Raw genomic sequence first — 16,067 nt, 5'->3', positions numbered from 1 at the left:
CTAGGACTATTTGGTCTGGTCAGACGGAGATCATTATTGGATGTTGTCTCTATCTTGACCTTATATGGTCAGAGCTCTCCATGGTCAGTCATAGGCAACACAAACTGTTACCATGGATTCCCAACAACTCAGATTTGCACAGCCAGGAGACATTTGCAATTCATCAATCTTATTGGGCACGTTATGCACATTGCAAAGGGCTTTGGGTAAAGGCTTGATTGATTGAATTCTTTATTAGACAGAAATGCAAACACAGAGTAGAGTCAAACACTTTGGTCAAAAAGGATTTACACACAAAATAGTCCTAGTGGACTTGTTGCCATTGAGGTCCTATGTATTTAATTCATCAACATAGCATAAAAATAACAAAATCTATATTATCACAAATATAAAACGCTATGTACAGAGTAGATAGCGGGGTGTCACCAGACTCTTGTATCTTGTCGACGGGCCAATACAGTAACTGTAATTGAGGTTAATTAGTATCTGGGAATGCCTATATGAGAAGGTGCTGGACGCTGATGATTGCTGGCAGCCAGGCAGAGGTGTGTAATGAATAGCTTCCTTGTGTGTGTGTGTGTGTGTGTGTGTGGTGTGTGTGTGTGTGTGTGTGTGTGTGTGTGTGTGTGTGTGTGTGTGTGTGTGTGTGTGTGTGTGTGTGTGTGTGTGTGTGTGTGTGTGTGTGTGTGTCCCATATCTGTATATTGCAATTAAGCTTTATGGCCCCTACACACTGCAGGAGTTTTAAAGTTGTCGGCAAGTCATCAGATCGTTGTGCATTTCACACTGCAGGAGTCTTTTTCTTAAATCGGCTGTCATTATATCTTTGTGGCTTTCACACTAAACGATTGATCGCCGACCAGGGATCACACACTGCAAGAGTCCACCAAGATGCGATCCAGAATTCCAGACCCGATGTATATAGGCAGCGGCTACATCATTTGTTTTTTTTATCCCAATTCATTTTGACATGCACGTGCAGGATGCGGTGATACAAGCGCGAGACCCACACAGGGCGCATCTCTCTCTCTCTCTCTCTCTCTCTCTCTCTCTCTCTCTCTCTCTCTCTCTCTCTCCGTGCATGGCACGCCACACACACACAGGAATAGCCATGCAGGCGACACACAGGGCGGCATGTTTGTGATAGCGCTATAGACAGGACGTTATAATCTTGAGTTTCATTAAATAACTGTCTCTCTCTGCGCGCCCACACACACACACACACGTGATGCACACACACACACACACACACGTGATGCACACACACACACAGCGCACAAGGTCCAAAACAAACGTTTGCTCTGCACTGTTGATTCCGAATCCGATGCAGTTGTATCAACATTATTCAAGTGAAATGCGTAACGGCAATATTGGGTTAATATAGGCTACCAATATGTGGGTAGCCTACAGGGATTTACCGACGGAATGAAGGTTATATATATATAAGGTTATATATATATATACAGTCGACAGACAGACAGACAGATAGACAGCAGTGCTGTGAGCAGTGTGCTCTCATTGGCTGTAATACGGGCCTTATCGGGGCGCAGTCGCAACCCAGTTCATACTGTATGATATCCAGTGGACGACAGAGTCAAATATCAAACGTGCTAGATGTTCAGAAATGGTCGGGGAGGCGTCGGCGAGCGCTTTTATCGGCGCTGTATCTTCTCGCAGCTCCTTTCTTTCTTTTCAAAATCTTTTTATTCAGGTTTTTCGACAATAGCCCAGGGGCAAGTATTAGACAGACACATAAAATATAAAAATAAAACTCAATCCCCTATCCCACCCTCCCCCCACCCACAATCCCAAGGATAGTCGGAACAGTCTGGAGGAAATAAAATATATATATATATACATACACACATACACAAAATACATGCATACATAATTACAAAAAATAAAAATATAATAAAATAAAAAAGCAGATTTTTCATAGAGCAGATTTTGTTTCTGTTGTGGTTTGGCGTTGGCCGAGGCATAGGCACGGCACACTATGCAGTTTGTGTGTTGTGGTAGAATGTCATAAACGGGCCCCAGGTCTTGTAAAACTTTTTCTCAGAGCCGGCAATTGAAAACCTTAACATCTCCAACTCAAGACAGGACATTATATCACGAAGCCACTGACGGAGCACGGGCGGGGCAGCATCCTTCCATTTGAACAGAATGGCACGCCTAGCGAGCAACAAGGCAAAGTCGACCATACGACACTCTATGCGTGTTAGAGGAAGGTCATCCCTTCCAGCAGTGCCAAGGAGAGCCACTAAGGGATCTGGGTCTAGATTTTGATGTAGAATGTTGGATAGAGTATTGAACACATTCCCCCAAAATGGTTGTAATTTAGGACACATCCAATACTGATGGATCAAAGTTGCATCACCGCTCCTGCACTTGTCACAGGTAGGAGTTACGTCAGGATAAATACTAGCCAGTCTAGCCTTAGACATATGAGCTCTATGGACTATTTTAAACTGCACTAAGCAATGTCGTGCACAAAGAGAAGACTTATGTATAGAAGAAAAAATAGAATCCCAAACTTCATCAGACAGTGTGAGGCCCAGATCATGTTCCCAGTCAGCCTTTATCTTATCTAAGGGCGCTGGCCTCGAATTTGAAATGATATCATATAATATTGAAATGGCGCCCTTAATCGTCGGGTCAAAAGACAGAAATTCATCAATAGGGTTAGCATTAGGCTTATTAGGGAAGTCAGGTAGTATAGAGCTCACATAATGTCGGGCCTGCAAAAATCTGTAGAAGTGTGGTCTAGGTAGACTATATTTCTTTGAAATTTGATCAAAGGATGCAAAGCTCCCCTCTATAAAAAGGTCTTTAAACCATTTGATGCCCTTTCCATGCCAACTCTGAAAGGTCATGTCTTGCGTTGATGGAACAAAAAGGTGGTTGGAAGCAACAGGACTGACCAGGGAGAGGTCTCTATAATTATAAGTTTTCCTGAACTGGGCCCACACTCTCAGCGTATGACGCACCACCGGGTTAGTTATTGAATCAGGCAGGGGGCGGCCAAGCGGTGTACTAAGAATAGCTGGAAGTGATAGATCCCTACACGACTTCAGCTCCAGAGATGTCCATTCCGGGCAATTAGGCTTAAGGTAGAAATGATTCCAAAAGGCAAGACACCGGATGTTAGCAGCCCAATAGTAATGACGAAAATCGGGGAGCCCCATGCCTCCATCCCTCTTTACCCTTTTAAGTAACATTCTGCTCACACGCGGCCTCTTATTCTGCCAAATATATGATGAAATTGTTGAGTCTAAAGAGGAAAAGAACGATTTTGGAATGAACACTGGGATGCATTGAAAGAGGTATGTGAATTTAGGAAGAACATTCATTTTGATTGAATTTATGCGGCCAGCGAGGGACATTGTAAGAGGCGACCACTGCTGTAATGACTCCTTAACTCTGTTTACAAGAGAGACAAAGTTTTTTGGGAAAAGATCCTTAAATTTGCGCGTAACCGATACGCCTAAGTAGGTAAATTGACCCTTCTCAACCTTAAAGGGTATGTGACTATAATCTAGGTCAGATGCAGCTTCATTGGCTGGAAATATTATGCTTTTATTTAAGTTTATTTTGTAGCCAGAAATACGACCAAATTGGTCAAGTGATGATATAGCTGCTGGCAAGGAGGTTAATGGGTCAGAGACAAACAGCAGCAGGTCATCTGCATACAAGGACACTTTATGCTCTTTATCACCTTTCTGAATGCCCACAATGTCGGCATTTTGGCGCAAAGAAATCGCAAGAGGCTCGATTGCCAGATCAAAGAGGAACGGACTTAGTGGGCAACCCTGGCGGGTCCCACGGCCCAAGGCGAGAGGCTGAGAGAACACACCGTTGGTCTGTACAGCTGCGGTGGGAGACGCATAGAGCAACCTAATCCAAGCAATAAACTTTGGTCCAAAACCGAATTTTTCTAGAACTGCAAACAAGTACCCAAACTCAACACGGTCAAATGCTTTTTCTGCGTCCAGCGACGCGACGCACTCAGGCACCTCTCCAGATGGCAAATATAGTATATTAAAAAGCCGCCTGACATTGAAGAAGGAGTAGCGATTCTTAATGAAACCAGTCTGATCTTCAGAAATTACTTGGGGGAGAACTTCTTCTAGTCGGCGTGCTATGACTTTTGCTAGAACCTTAGCGTCTAAATTCAACAATGAAATTGGTCTGTATGAGGCACAGTCTATGGGGTCTTTCCCCTTTTTGGCTATGAGTGTTATACAGGCCTCACTTAAGGTGGGAGGAAGTGTGCCCCGCTCAAGGGACTCAGCAAAGACGGCCGCTAGTTGTGGAGAGAGGTGCGCAGAGAACCTCTTGAAGAATTCAGCTGGGAACCCATCCGGTCTCGCAGCTCCTTTCACACACAGCGAGCAAAACCTCGCCGATCAAAGCCCGATTTGACGTCAGATCGGGGGTTTTGTCGGCGAGCGCCAAAAATGCTCCCCGACAGCATAATCGGAGCAAATATCGGGCAGTGTGTACGAGCCATTACACCAGAAAAACATGCACTTCTGATGCAGCACTTTGCTTGGGATTCAATGCTTAATCCATTGATACCTGGAACGCATCCATGTCACGTTAGCGTTAGCGTTTTAAACATTATGTTATAATTTAGCTATTGAAAAATAGCAGATCTACAAGCTCATAGCGCGCCACCGAGTGGCGCGCTATGAACTTGTAGGTCTGCTATTTTTGAAAAATCGTTAAAATGTGCCTCAAATCTTTCCGAAAATTGTCATGATTTAGAAAACCTTTTTTTTTTTAATTTCGACGTCAGGCCTGAATGGGTTAATGGTGTTTATCATAATGGTGGTCACCAATGCACGTGGTTAGTGGTGAGCGTGCTTGACTTAACAATCTGAAGCTATTCTCTGCCGCCACAATTTGCCTCCTGCCATGGAGGGAGTGATCAACGTGATTGTGTACTTATTACGGGGGATGCATTGCTTGCAGTGATGAGCTCTTCTCATTCAGTACAGAGTGACCTCCCATGGCGACTGGTACATCACAGCTTCCAGATACAAACACAACACATGATTATAATTACAGTGAAAAGCAGCATGGTGCAAGTCACTGTGGTTCTCAAACATGTTCACGTCAAGGACATTGCAACCACTCCCAAGGAACAGCAATGTTACTATGGGACTATGTGACTATGTTTAGAGTACCAGTAGGGGCAAACGTGGCGCTGTTGTGCCAGAAACAGAGAGAGAGAGAGAGAGATAGTGTTGCACTGTTGCCTGCTAATGAGAGAGAGAGAGAGAGAGAGAGAGAGAGAGAGAGAGAGATGCACTGTTGCCTGCTAATGAGAGAGAGAGAGAGAGAGAGAGAGGCGGAGAGGGGAGTTGCACCACTCAGTTCACACGGGTGTGATTTTTATATTATAATATAAAAATGATATCATATAAAACGTTATTATATTATATGCACATGGCCACATAACATTACATGTTGAGTGCTGTCTTTGCTTTGATGGTTACAGTTTTAGAACCATTTTTGATGAGTAAACCTTTGTGGAGATCTTGATCTCAGTCCGCATACCGTAGTTACTTTGAGTGATAATATTAATAATCACTCAAAGTCCTTTGTCCTTGGCACAGAATATGTTTTAGATGGGGGACCGCAGCCAAATACACATCATTTTGGGGGTCCTTGGCACTAAATCGTTTTAGAACTACTGATTTAGAAGGCATTTGTAGAATTGGCCTCGGGTTGAATATGTACCGGTATCATACATATTCGAAACGTTAAAAAAATATTTTATGTACAGTATATCTCTGCAGTCCGGAGGAAACCTCATAACTCCAGAATGTTCATTTTTCAGGAAATGAAAAATATACGTTTTTAAGGAAATTAATAAAACCTTATATTGGTTAAGCGATGCAATACTGCCTCATCAAAGTTGGTGTTGTGACTTTAGATATTGTCAATTACTTGCATGAGAAGGAGAGAGGTGGTGGAGTTACAGTAGCTGTTTTAGCAGACAGTTTGAGGGTCCAATGGAATGGAGTTTTGTCCAATGCATTTTTTACTACTTTCTATTGGTTCAATATTTTCGAAACAACACACAGACGTAAAGGGTGTTCAATAGCGCTGATTTATGGAATAAAATCAAAAACTTCAAAAATGGAGTTATGAGGTTTCCTCCCGACAGCAACGATACTGTATAGATACTGTACATTGGATATTTCTTTACCCTATATATACTATATAGAGTTAAAGTGGTTAAACTGATTTTGTTGCTATATCTGGGGACCCCCTGGAACCCCCTCAAGGACCCCTCTTTCTTTGAGAACCAATGACTTTGAGAGCCTGGTGTACACTGTAGAACAAATCCCTGCTCTGGCTCTTGTTGGAGACAATCTCCATGGTTCTGCTTCCCTATTAATGTTTTACACGATAATCCCACATGTCTTGACGAAATTGTTTGCCAGCCGGACAACTTTTTTGTTTTAAATTTTTTATTCAAATGTTTTAGAGCTGTAGAGGATTACGGCTCCCCGTGCTCTGTCTCCTATGGGACATCCCTGAAGTGGTTTCTTTTTTTTGGTGGCTCATTCTTCGTGTTAATAGACGCTAATTGAAGTTTGGCAAAAGCAGAAACCGCTGAGGATTTGTTGCTGCAAATCTTGTAAAAGAGAAAAGACATTCGGAGTAAAAAAAGGAAGGCTCTGAATTTTTATATGCCTATCACAATTCAATGCCCTAAATTATTTGTCTCTACTAAGCCAATACGACATTGTTAGCAGTGGTAGTGCAACTCAACTGAATATGAACCCGTTTCTGTCCAGTAACAAAACACGCTAACGTTAATGTAACTGAATGTTAAATGTCAAATTGTATTAATTGAATTATTATGATTGTTTCCTTTGTTTTGTTTTGTTTTACAACTTTATTTATCGTTTTTCAGATTTTATCATGTGGGCAGCAATCAACAGGGCACAGTACAGGAGCAAGCACATCCACACACAGCACACACATGATTGCTAAATGTGTATAAATAAACAATAGTCTGAGTCCGAAGTCAAAATATGACTCCCCAGTCAAAAATAGTGTTTTAAATAGACACTAGCACTTTCTAGGGTATGATAGATGAATACAAAATGAATATCAACATCTTAATACTGTCCACTACTTAGATAGGGAGGGGGCTGAAATTATGACAGGCAGTTTCTGCTATTCATGATACATCATTTATCACATTTGGTTTTGACTTTGTTATCGTTTGGCTTGCACCCTTGGCTTTCAGTTAAAGGAGCAATATCAGGTTTTATCTGATTGGATAATGCATGTGGAATTACTGCATGTTTTTGTAGCCAATTTTGTTGGCCACACACACACACACACACACACACACACACACACACACACATGCCTTTTTTACTGAAGAACTGTACACATATAATGATACTGCTGTTTCCTGGCTGAATCAAAACCATATTTAATAATACACTGACTATGGCTTGTCTTATAGCAATAACCAAGTGCAGAACTTGCTGAGAGCATGGCTTTTCAGACACATTGTAAGACACAGTGGAATAGCATGTGCTGCTTCCACTCTGGCTCCAGCCTCACTGCAAGGCGAGCGTTATCCAACATTAAAGATTAAGATATGATACAGATCATTTCCCACTGGGGGAATTCAGCAGGATATGTGCAGGTACAGTTGGGTGCCACCGATATTGTCCCTTATCATTTGACCCATTTAGGCCTGACCTCAAAATTAAAAAAAAATCCTTCTAAATCCTCCAGTTTTCTGAAATAAATATTTTCACGATTTTTCAAAAATAGCAGACCTACAAGCTCGTAGCGCGCCACTCGGTGGCGCGCTACGAGCTTGTAGATCTGCTATTTTTCAATAGCTAAATTATAACAATGTTTAAAACACCAAAAGGGGTTTCCGCCCCAAAATGGGTTAACTGTCCTTTTGCGCAGATCACGCAAACCTCAGCAAAAAGAAAAGGACAATATCGATGGCCTCCAACTGTAGATGAAATAAAATGAAGATTGTTTGACTTAAACCAAGGGTTCCCAACCTTTTCATACCGCGACACCCGCCCCAAAATAATCAAGAAATAATCATTTGAACATGACGAGCACTTGGAATTGTAGAAGTTGCTCGGAGCATGGTTGTGCAGTCGGCAGCGATGTCGCCTCAATGCTAGAAGGTCCCGCGTTCGATTCCCGCCGGTTACGCTGTGGGTGCTGCCTGGGGGTGTGTTCTCTCCTCTGCGTTCTCATCGCCCATACCCTACCCTAGGTGAGGTTGTCGAAAGAGTCTTTCTTTTTTTTTTTTTTTTTTTTAATGTTTTTTTTGTGGCTTTCGCCTTTATTTTATATTTTTTATGGAGGGACAGACAGTAGGCTGACAGGAAATGGGGAGAGAGATGGGGGGGTGACATGCAGTAAAGGCCGTCGGGATCGGGAGTCGAACCCGCGGCACACTGCCAGACTGGATTACCAGCCAAGGTGCCTGGACCGCTGAGCCATGGCCCAGGCCCGAAGTCTTTCTCCACACAGAAAGACTTCTGTGTGGAGTTTGCATGTTCTACCCGTGTCCCTCCCTAGGGTAGGTAACCCTCACAAAAACATGCAGTAATCCCTCTATACTGCATCCCGCTGGTCAGCCGGGGCACCTGATGGAGGGGAAAGGAACTGGTTGGAATAACGTGGTCATTCCACACGCTACGTCCTACCAGGGAAACTCCCCACTGTCAGGTAATAAGAAGCGTCCTGCTCACTCCTCATGCATTGAAGGGAATATCGGAGCTCTCCGCAGGCTGGCAGAGGGAGAGTAGCGCCCAGGATTACAATTGGCACCGGGTGAAAAATTCCAGAATCTTGTGATAAAACATTATACTGTATATAAAACAAGGAATTGCAGGAGAAAAAGAGGAACTAACCAGGTGCTCAACGGAGATAAAAAGGTGCTCACACGGATCAAAAATGGGATCAAGACATAGATAAAAAGAGATGATCTGGGCACTCGAAGTTAAAAATGAGGAACGCCTTTATTAAATGAAATAAAAAATAAGGCGTTCCTCATTTTTAACTTTGAGTGCCCGGATCCTCTCTTTTTATCAAGGAATTGTAGGAGTTGAGGGCGGCATCACATTTATTTTGACTTGGTTCCACAGATAAATATTGTGAAAATTGCCGATCTACAAGTCCACAACACCTCACATAGTTTGTTGGAATGCCTTGTGTTGCTTCTGTTGTGAAAACAACAGAACTGACCAGACTGACTCTGTTATGATTAACTCCATTGGACCGGCCTCAAACTGTCTGCTAAAGCAGCTAACTCCACCACCTCTCCCCCTCTCAAAAAATATAAGGTTTTTTAATTTACTGAAAAATGCATATTATTCATTTCTTGAAAAAAATGATCCCTTTTGGAGTTAGGTGGTTTGTTCCCGGCAGCAGAGATAATATGACCTAACCTGAGAAGCGTCCTGTTCTCTGTAGGTACGAGATCCGGGACACTCACATGGTGGAGGAGAACGTGCTGCAGATCCTGAAGGAGCGGGCCGACTTTGACAGCTACAAGCCGCGGCCCTTCAACATGCGCGAGTTCTACGACCGCACGGGCCACGACATCAAGGACATGCTGCTCTCCTGCTTCTACCGTGGATCCGAGTGCAGCGCCGAAGACTTCAGAGTGGTGAGTCGCGGCTGCCCAAAACAATAAATACTGGTTCTCCACACTGGCGGAGACCAGTGCTTAATGCTTATTGCCCCGGACCTAAGTCAGTTCTTACTGACAAATCATCGTTGACGTTTGCTGTTCGGTGGGGTGTTGGATGAGCTTTCGGTAGGAAAGCAAAAGCCTTTTCTTAGGGAATAAACATAATGCTATACATTCATCCTCATTCAGAACTTCTTACTGTCGGTTATGTCAGTACAGCTTTAAGGTACAGCCTTTCAGACGGGCATCGATTAACGCAGACGTTGTCGTCTGGATCAACGACAGGTCTGCTCCAGGTCTGCTCCAGGTCTGCTCATGAGGGGCGTGACAACGCAAGCATAAAACAAAAGCTAAACAGAAACCAGGTCTGGTCAATTTCAAGGGACCGGCGCTCACAGAAATACGCTTGTGTTGTCGAAATGTACTCAATTCCGCTGAATGGGGTGTGTCCGAGGTATGATGTGACACCCGCATAAGTTTGTTGTGGTCCAACTGTGTGTGCGCTCCGCTGCTCTATATGCGCCTCTAGCCACCAGGTGTGCCCCAGGACCAGGAGAGGGAGGGCTCACAGGCAGGGAGGAAAAGCACAGACAATCAATGTTCGTCTCTGGCAGCTTGGTTGTATCATGTATATACGATCTGTACAATTCAGGAAATAGGCCAGTTGCTCAATCTTGATTAATCAACAGTACATCTGCTCGTTTAAAACGTTATCAATATTCAGTACGGTCCAATCCATACTACTGTAGTCTGTTTAGTGTGCATGCCAGGCGACGCCTAATCTCAGACTCTTCTCAACGTTGCTGCTCTGCTCTGTGCTGGATCCGCCTCCTGCTGCATAGCTGCACTCTTCACCGCCGGTTCTCTGAACGCAGTGTGAAGGGACGGTCACAACGAGACTTGTCGCTATACAGACACATGGGCCTATTATGTTCTGCTAGCGAAAATAGCTGATGTACAAGCTCGCAATCCGTAGTGCTGCGATGCATTGTGAGCCCATGGCCCATAGCACTTACCCTACCCCCTTAGACAGCACTTTTTTAGACTTAGATAGCATTTGAAACAGACTTATAGCATGTCATGTAGACAGCACAATAACAGTACAGCATAGTATAATATATATACAGCTTATATGTATAGTGTCATTATATATAGATATGTTCTAGTTACGTTCTTAGCTTATGCATGTTTCTTGATAAATGCTGTTTATATATGTGATGTATTCCCATGCTTTTTGTTCTTGCTTAATGTAAATCGCTCTGGATTAAGAGCGTCTGCTAAATGCCTAAATTGTAAATTGAGCTTGTAGACGCAATCAAGTATTGAAATCTGGCATTAACGTAGCCTGTTCCTTCTCGAAATCCTTTGCCGACTCACTCCAAGGCCACTCCAAGTCCTACTTGTATACTGTACTGTTGCGTGCATCATACCTCTTCTCTTGACATTCTACCGTGGTAGTCGAGTGGTAACTTCCGCGCGTTTGTTGATACGAGGCCCCGGGTTTGCGTCCCGGACGAGGCCTATTAAGATTGTTTGTCCTTTGGGACGGCGGTGGCTCAGGGGTAGAGTGGCTGGACGGTAACCGCAAGGTTGCCAGTAAGAACCCGGGCTCCCCCAGAGTTGGTGTCGAAGTGTCCTTGAGCAAGACACTGAACCCCTAATTGCTCCTGATGTGCAGGTTGGTGCCTTGCATGGTTTCCGCCGCCATCGGCAACTGTGGCTCAGGAGGTAGAGCAGGTCGTCCAATGATCCATGGGTTGGCGGTTCGAATCCCGGCTCCTCCTGTCTACATGTCGAAGTGTCCTTGGGCAAGACACTGAACCCCAAATTGCTCCCGGTGTGCTGGTTGGTACCTTGCATGGCTTCCGCTGCAATCGGTGTATGAATGTGTGTGTGAATGGGTGAATGTAATGCACAATCTATGTAAAGCGCCTTGGATAAAGGCGCTATATAAATGCACCATTTACCATTTATCGGTGTATGAATGTGTGTGTGAATGGGGGAATGTGCATTCACACAATCTATGTAAAGCGCCTTGGATAAAGGCGCTATATAAATGCACCTTTTACCATCTGTATGTTGAACCTGAGAAGGGATTGGACTTAAACCTGAGGCTTTTCACTGAGTGGGAGCTCTGTGCGGGGCGTGATTTGCTATGGCAGTTAAAGGCTTGAGCCTATAACTCTGGGGGTTCCCTCTTCATGTGTCTGCTAGTTGATTCTTCTCTTAGAACATCAATCCTGTGTTTTGGTTCACTGACAGATATAGTTTGTGACCGAATTCCTCTGCTTGACCTTTCTGTGGATTTATCAGTTATAGCTGGAGTAAATCCTCTCTGAGCTCTTCGCTATCACACTGGGTTTACCTTGTCTCAGCTCGGCTGCTGGTAATGTCCTATGTAATCTGGCCCCGTCTCTACCACTATGTTGATGATGGAAGCACCTTTCCCTCATGGAAAGACGGAATTTGGCAGTACTTAAGTACTGTACTTAAGTACAATGTTGAGGAATTTGTACTTTACTTGAGTATTTCCAATTTCCAATACTTTCACTTCTACTTCACTACATTTTGGATCCAAATATTGTACTTTTACTCCACTACATTTATTTAAAAACTTTAGTTATTAGTTACTTTGGAGATTGTAATTTTGATTAGAAAACATCCATTAACCATATACATTTTGGCCATTTGAAAATGTTGAACCTGTGAAATGGGACATTCTGCAATATGAGTACTTTTACTTTTAGTACTTTAAGTACATTTTGATGCCGCTACTTTTGTACTTTTACTTGAGTACATTTTTAATACGGGACTTTTACTTGTACATCTACATTGCAGTATTTATACTTTTACTTAAGTAAAACATTTGAGTACTTTTTCCACCACTGAAGATTGGTGACTATACTGTACTTTTGAATGTCTTCGGCTGAAACGTCATGAATATTCAGCAGGTACTGTAACTGTAGGTGTGGGGGAGTTTTCACTCTCATACTATATGCATTTTGTACACTAAGAGTACAATTATGTGATTTATGTACTACATGTATGCAGCATGACTTTTTATTCAGGTGTGCATAAGACTCTTATAACTCCCTTATACTCTTATACTTTCTCTTATTGTGGTGAGTAACTTGACTTTTCAGGTAACTGTATGTACAGTAACTCACAGTGTCACAAGACATTTTTAATGCTGGATTTATTTTACATTTTTGTAGGCGTTTTTTTAATTGGTGTTGAATTTCACTAATGTTGCTCTGAAAGTCACTAATGTTGCACTGGAGAGGGAAGTCTGGAGCTCTCTGGTGGAGCTGTTGCCCCCTACAGATAAGTCTGGAGCTCTCTGGTGGAGCTGTTGCCCCCTACGGATAAGTCTGGAGCTCTCTGGTGGAGCTGTTGCCCCCTACAGATAAGTCTGGAGCTCTCTGGTGGAGCTGTTGCCCCCTACAGATAAGTCTGGAGCTCTCTGGTGGAGCTGTTGCCCCCTACGGATAAGTCTGGAGCTCTCTGGTGGAGCTGTTGCCCCCTACAGATAAGTCTGGAGCTCTCTGGTGGAGCTGTTGCCCCCTACGGATAAGCGGTTGAAGATGGATGGATGGATGAAACGGCCGGGATGACATGTTTATTTTTCAAACAGTTATTATATGAGGCGATCTAAAATCCTCCTATGGGGATTACAATGCAAATAAAAAGTACATGAACCCGTGGATTTGCGCCCTCTACCGATATTAACGTCAGACTTAAGTGCTCTATAGGATCTAATATGTGTGTGGTCTTTTTACACGTTGCACACACTTGTACAGCTCTCGACCTGTGCTGTTCATGCAAGCATCCTTCTGGGCTAATATCTCACTGCCTTGTCCCATCGACAGACACTGCTCTGACTGGCACTTTCCTTTACTCTTTTTGAGTGGTGCAACCACTCCAAGGAACAGCAATGTCCGTGTTCAACTATGTTTGTGTGTGACTATGTTTGTGTGTGACTATGTGACTATGAGCACCAGTACCAATGAGTACCAAAAGTGGCGCTGTTGTGCCAGAAACGGAGAGAGAGAGATAGTGCTGCACTGTTGCCTGCTAATGAGAGAGAGGGGGGGGGGGGGGATTTGCACCACTCAGTTCACACGGGTGTGATTTCTTTTAGGAGAGAGAGTGAGGGAGAGGGGGAGAGGGAGAGGGAGGGGGGGGGATTCAGTGACAAAGAAGGCTGTCATGAGACATCTTGTATGTCCACAGGAAATGAACCTGTGTTTCAATGTAGTTAATATTTAGTCACAAGCTAATACTTTAACAATTCATTTCGTTCATTAAATATTTAGAAAAGCTGCAGTCATGCACGTCCAAACAATAATTAAACTGGTTGCAGGATAAACAAATACAAGAAAAGAAAGGATTATCCGCTACACAACATTTCTTTCTCCCAAAATGTGATTTAATCAGGTACAAAATTGGTGTGCGGGCAATATCCTGGATATTTATCAAACCCACTTTGAACCTGGTGTCACTAGCATAGCTGAACATTTCCAAAGATTCATAAATAGTGAAAATAGCCAATTTACAAGCTCACAATGCATTGCAGTCTTTCTATAATTGCATAACTCTGGCTGATCAGAATCTATCGGTACTAATGGATACAGTGATTGAGATTGTATATTCACTGTTGATGGACTATACATAGTTATTGATACAGAATATTCATTCAGAGACCCAGATATTTTGGTGCCAGAGTCTAAGATTAATTATTGTATTTATTTTGCTTTGTTTATTTGTGTTTTACCTGCTCCTCTCCTGTCTTTCAACCTTGTTGGTGCTATAGATCTGAATTTCCCTAAATAAAGGTTTATCTTATTCCTTCACACTAACCTTTGGTGTGGTTTGTAATACAATGCCATATGGTGCATCACACGCCTTGACACCGTAGCACTTTACTGCACGTTATTTGGCTGCCGTACTTTAGCAGTATCTTCTGGGCTTTGCGTTGCCATCTGTGAACTTGTTTGAGCCTGCGAATATGTCAGTTTGACACATTTGGCAGTATCTTCTTATAATGCCTGTTTTCCCTGTCTTTTATCATGTCTACCGCTTTTATCATTTTTCTCCAATTTGAAATGTGTAATGCCCTCTCTCTCGTTCTCTAACTTTCTCTCGTTCTCTATTTGATCCTCCCTCTCCAGTTTGCGTTAGGGTCCGGTCAACCCTCTGGTTTTTTTATCCACTTTGTCCCTCTCCTTTTTGTGTATATAGGTTATACTCGCCCCATATACAATGCCCTTCAAAGCTCCCTGCGTTAAAATATCCTATGGTATAAGAGAGAGAGAGACCTACTTTTCCCCAGGGCCCACAAAACTATGTACCACAGCAGTGAGTGCACTGGTGCGGGCTTTGCTCCTCTAAAGCTGCTGATGTCCCCATGTCTCGTTGTGCTGATGGCAGTAGAGAGGATAGGGTATACGTGTGGTCGTGCCCTGCTGTATTAGTACAGTTTGTGGACCAGGATGGATGGAACGGCTCAGCAGGGAGAGAGCACTAATGGTGTGGAAAGAATCTTCCCTTGCATTGGTGAAGAAAGACAGACCAATACTCCCACTCAACCCCCCCACCCCGAAAGCCCAGACTGTGGGCCGCAGTAAAACTGTGATTAACACTGCAGGCAGCTTCTGCTTGTTTTCCTCCAGCACCACTCGCTCTCTGGTCGTGGGAGATAGGTGGGAACAAATGGCTCCGCGCTCCATCTGGGAACCCAGTTAGACTGTGAATTGCCCTGATACAGTTGGGAGGATAAAGCAACCGGACCGCGGCGTCGTTAAGACTTCATTGTCAGTGCTTCCACCGGGCTAAGTGTGTAATGTAATCGCGTGGATGAACTGACCAAGTCTGGGATTGGAGTGGCTATACTTGAAAGCCGCTAACTGTGTCGATATTGGGTTCACGCATCATGTCTATTAGTCCTGTTATCTGGAACCTGGTACAGTGTGTCCTTGTCATTGACCGGCACTAACAGGCTAACATTTGACCGGTTAATGCAATCAATTAAGTATTATTGGTCTCAATATTCAATATGGCAAAGTGGCGAAAACCCATTTGCAACAGTCATTACCGTTGGAAGGATTGCTTATTGCAGCCTCTTTTTCTGTGTCGACCACTCTCTCACACACACTCTCCGGTCTCTCTCTCTCTCTCTCTCTCCCTCTCTCTCTCTCTCTCTCTCTCTCTCTCTCTCTCTCTCTCTCTCTCTCTCTCACACACACATGCACACTTGAACTCTCTTTGGGAGGACCTTCCCTGACCAGGAAGGGGTGCCTTGAAGCAGTTTAGTTTACTTTACCTCCTCACCTGATGTTAACCATCAGCACGGAGAAAT

General features: G+C 43.6%; 1 protein-coding gene across 1 annotated transcript in view; it reads left to right on the top strand.

The window, feature by feature from the left end:
• LOC306930012 (acid-sensing ion channel 1-like) overlaps nt 1–16,067 on the top strand; it is a gene marked incomplete at both ends in the record, with an annotated part of 97,651 nt that overhangs the window by 22,727 nt on the left and 58,857 nt on the right. Inside the window, one exon of the mRNA XM_079510749.1 lies at nt 9,490–9,685. Coding sequence (XP_079366875.1) covers nt 9,490–9,685 — 196 coding nt within the window. The remainder of the gene's footprint in view (nt 1–9,489; nt 9,686–16,067) is intronic.

Source organism: Electrona antarctica (genome assembly GCF_951216825.1).
Source record: "Electrona antarctica genome assembly, chromosome: 9".
NCBI lineage: Eukaryota > Metazoa > Chordata > Actinopteri > Myctophiformes > Myctophidae > Electrona > Electrona antarctica.
This window is presented reverse-complemented; position numbering and strand designations above follow the sequence as displayed.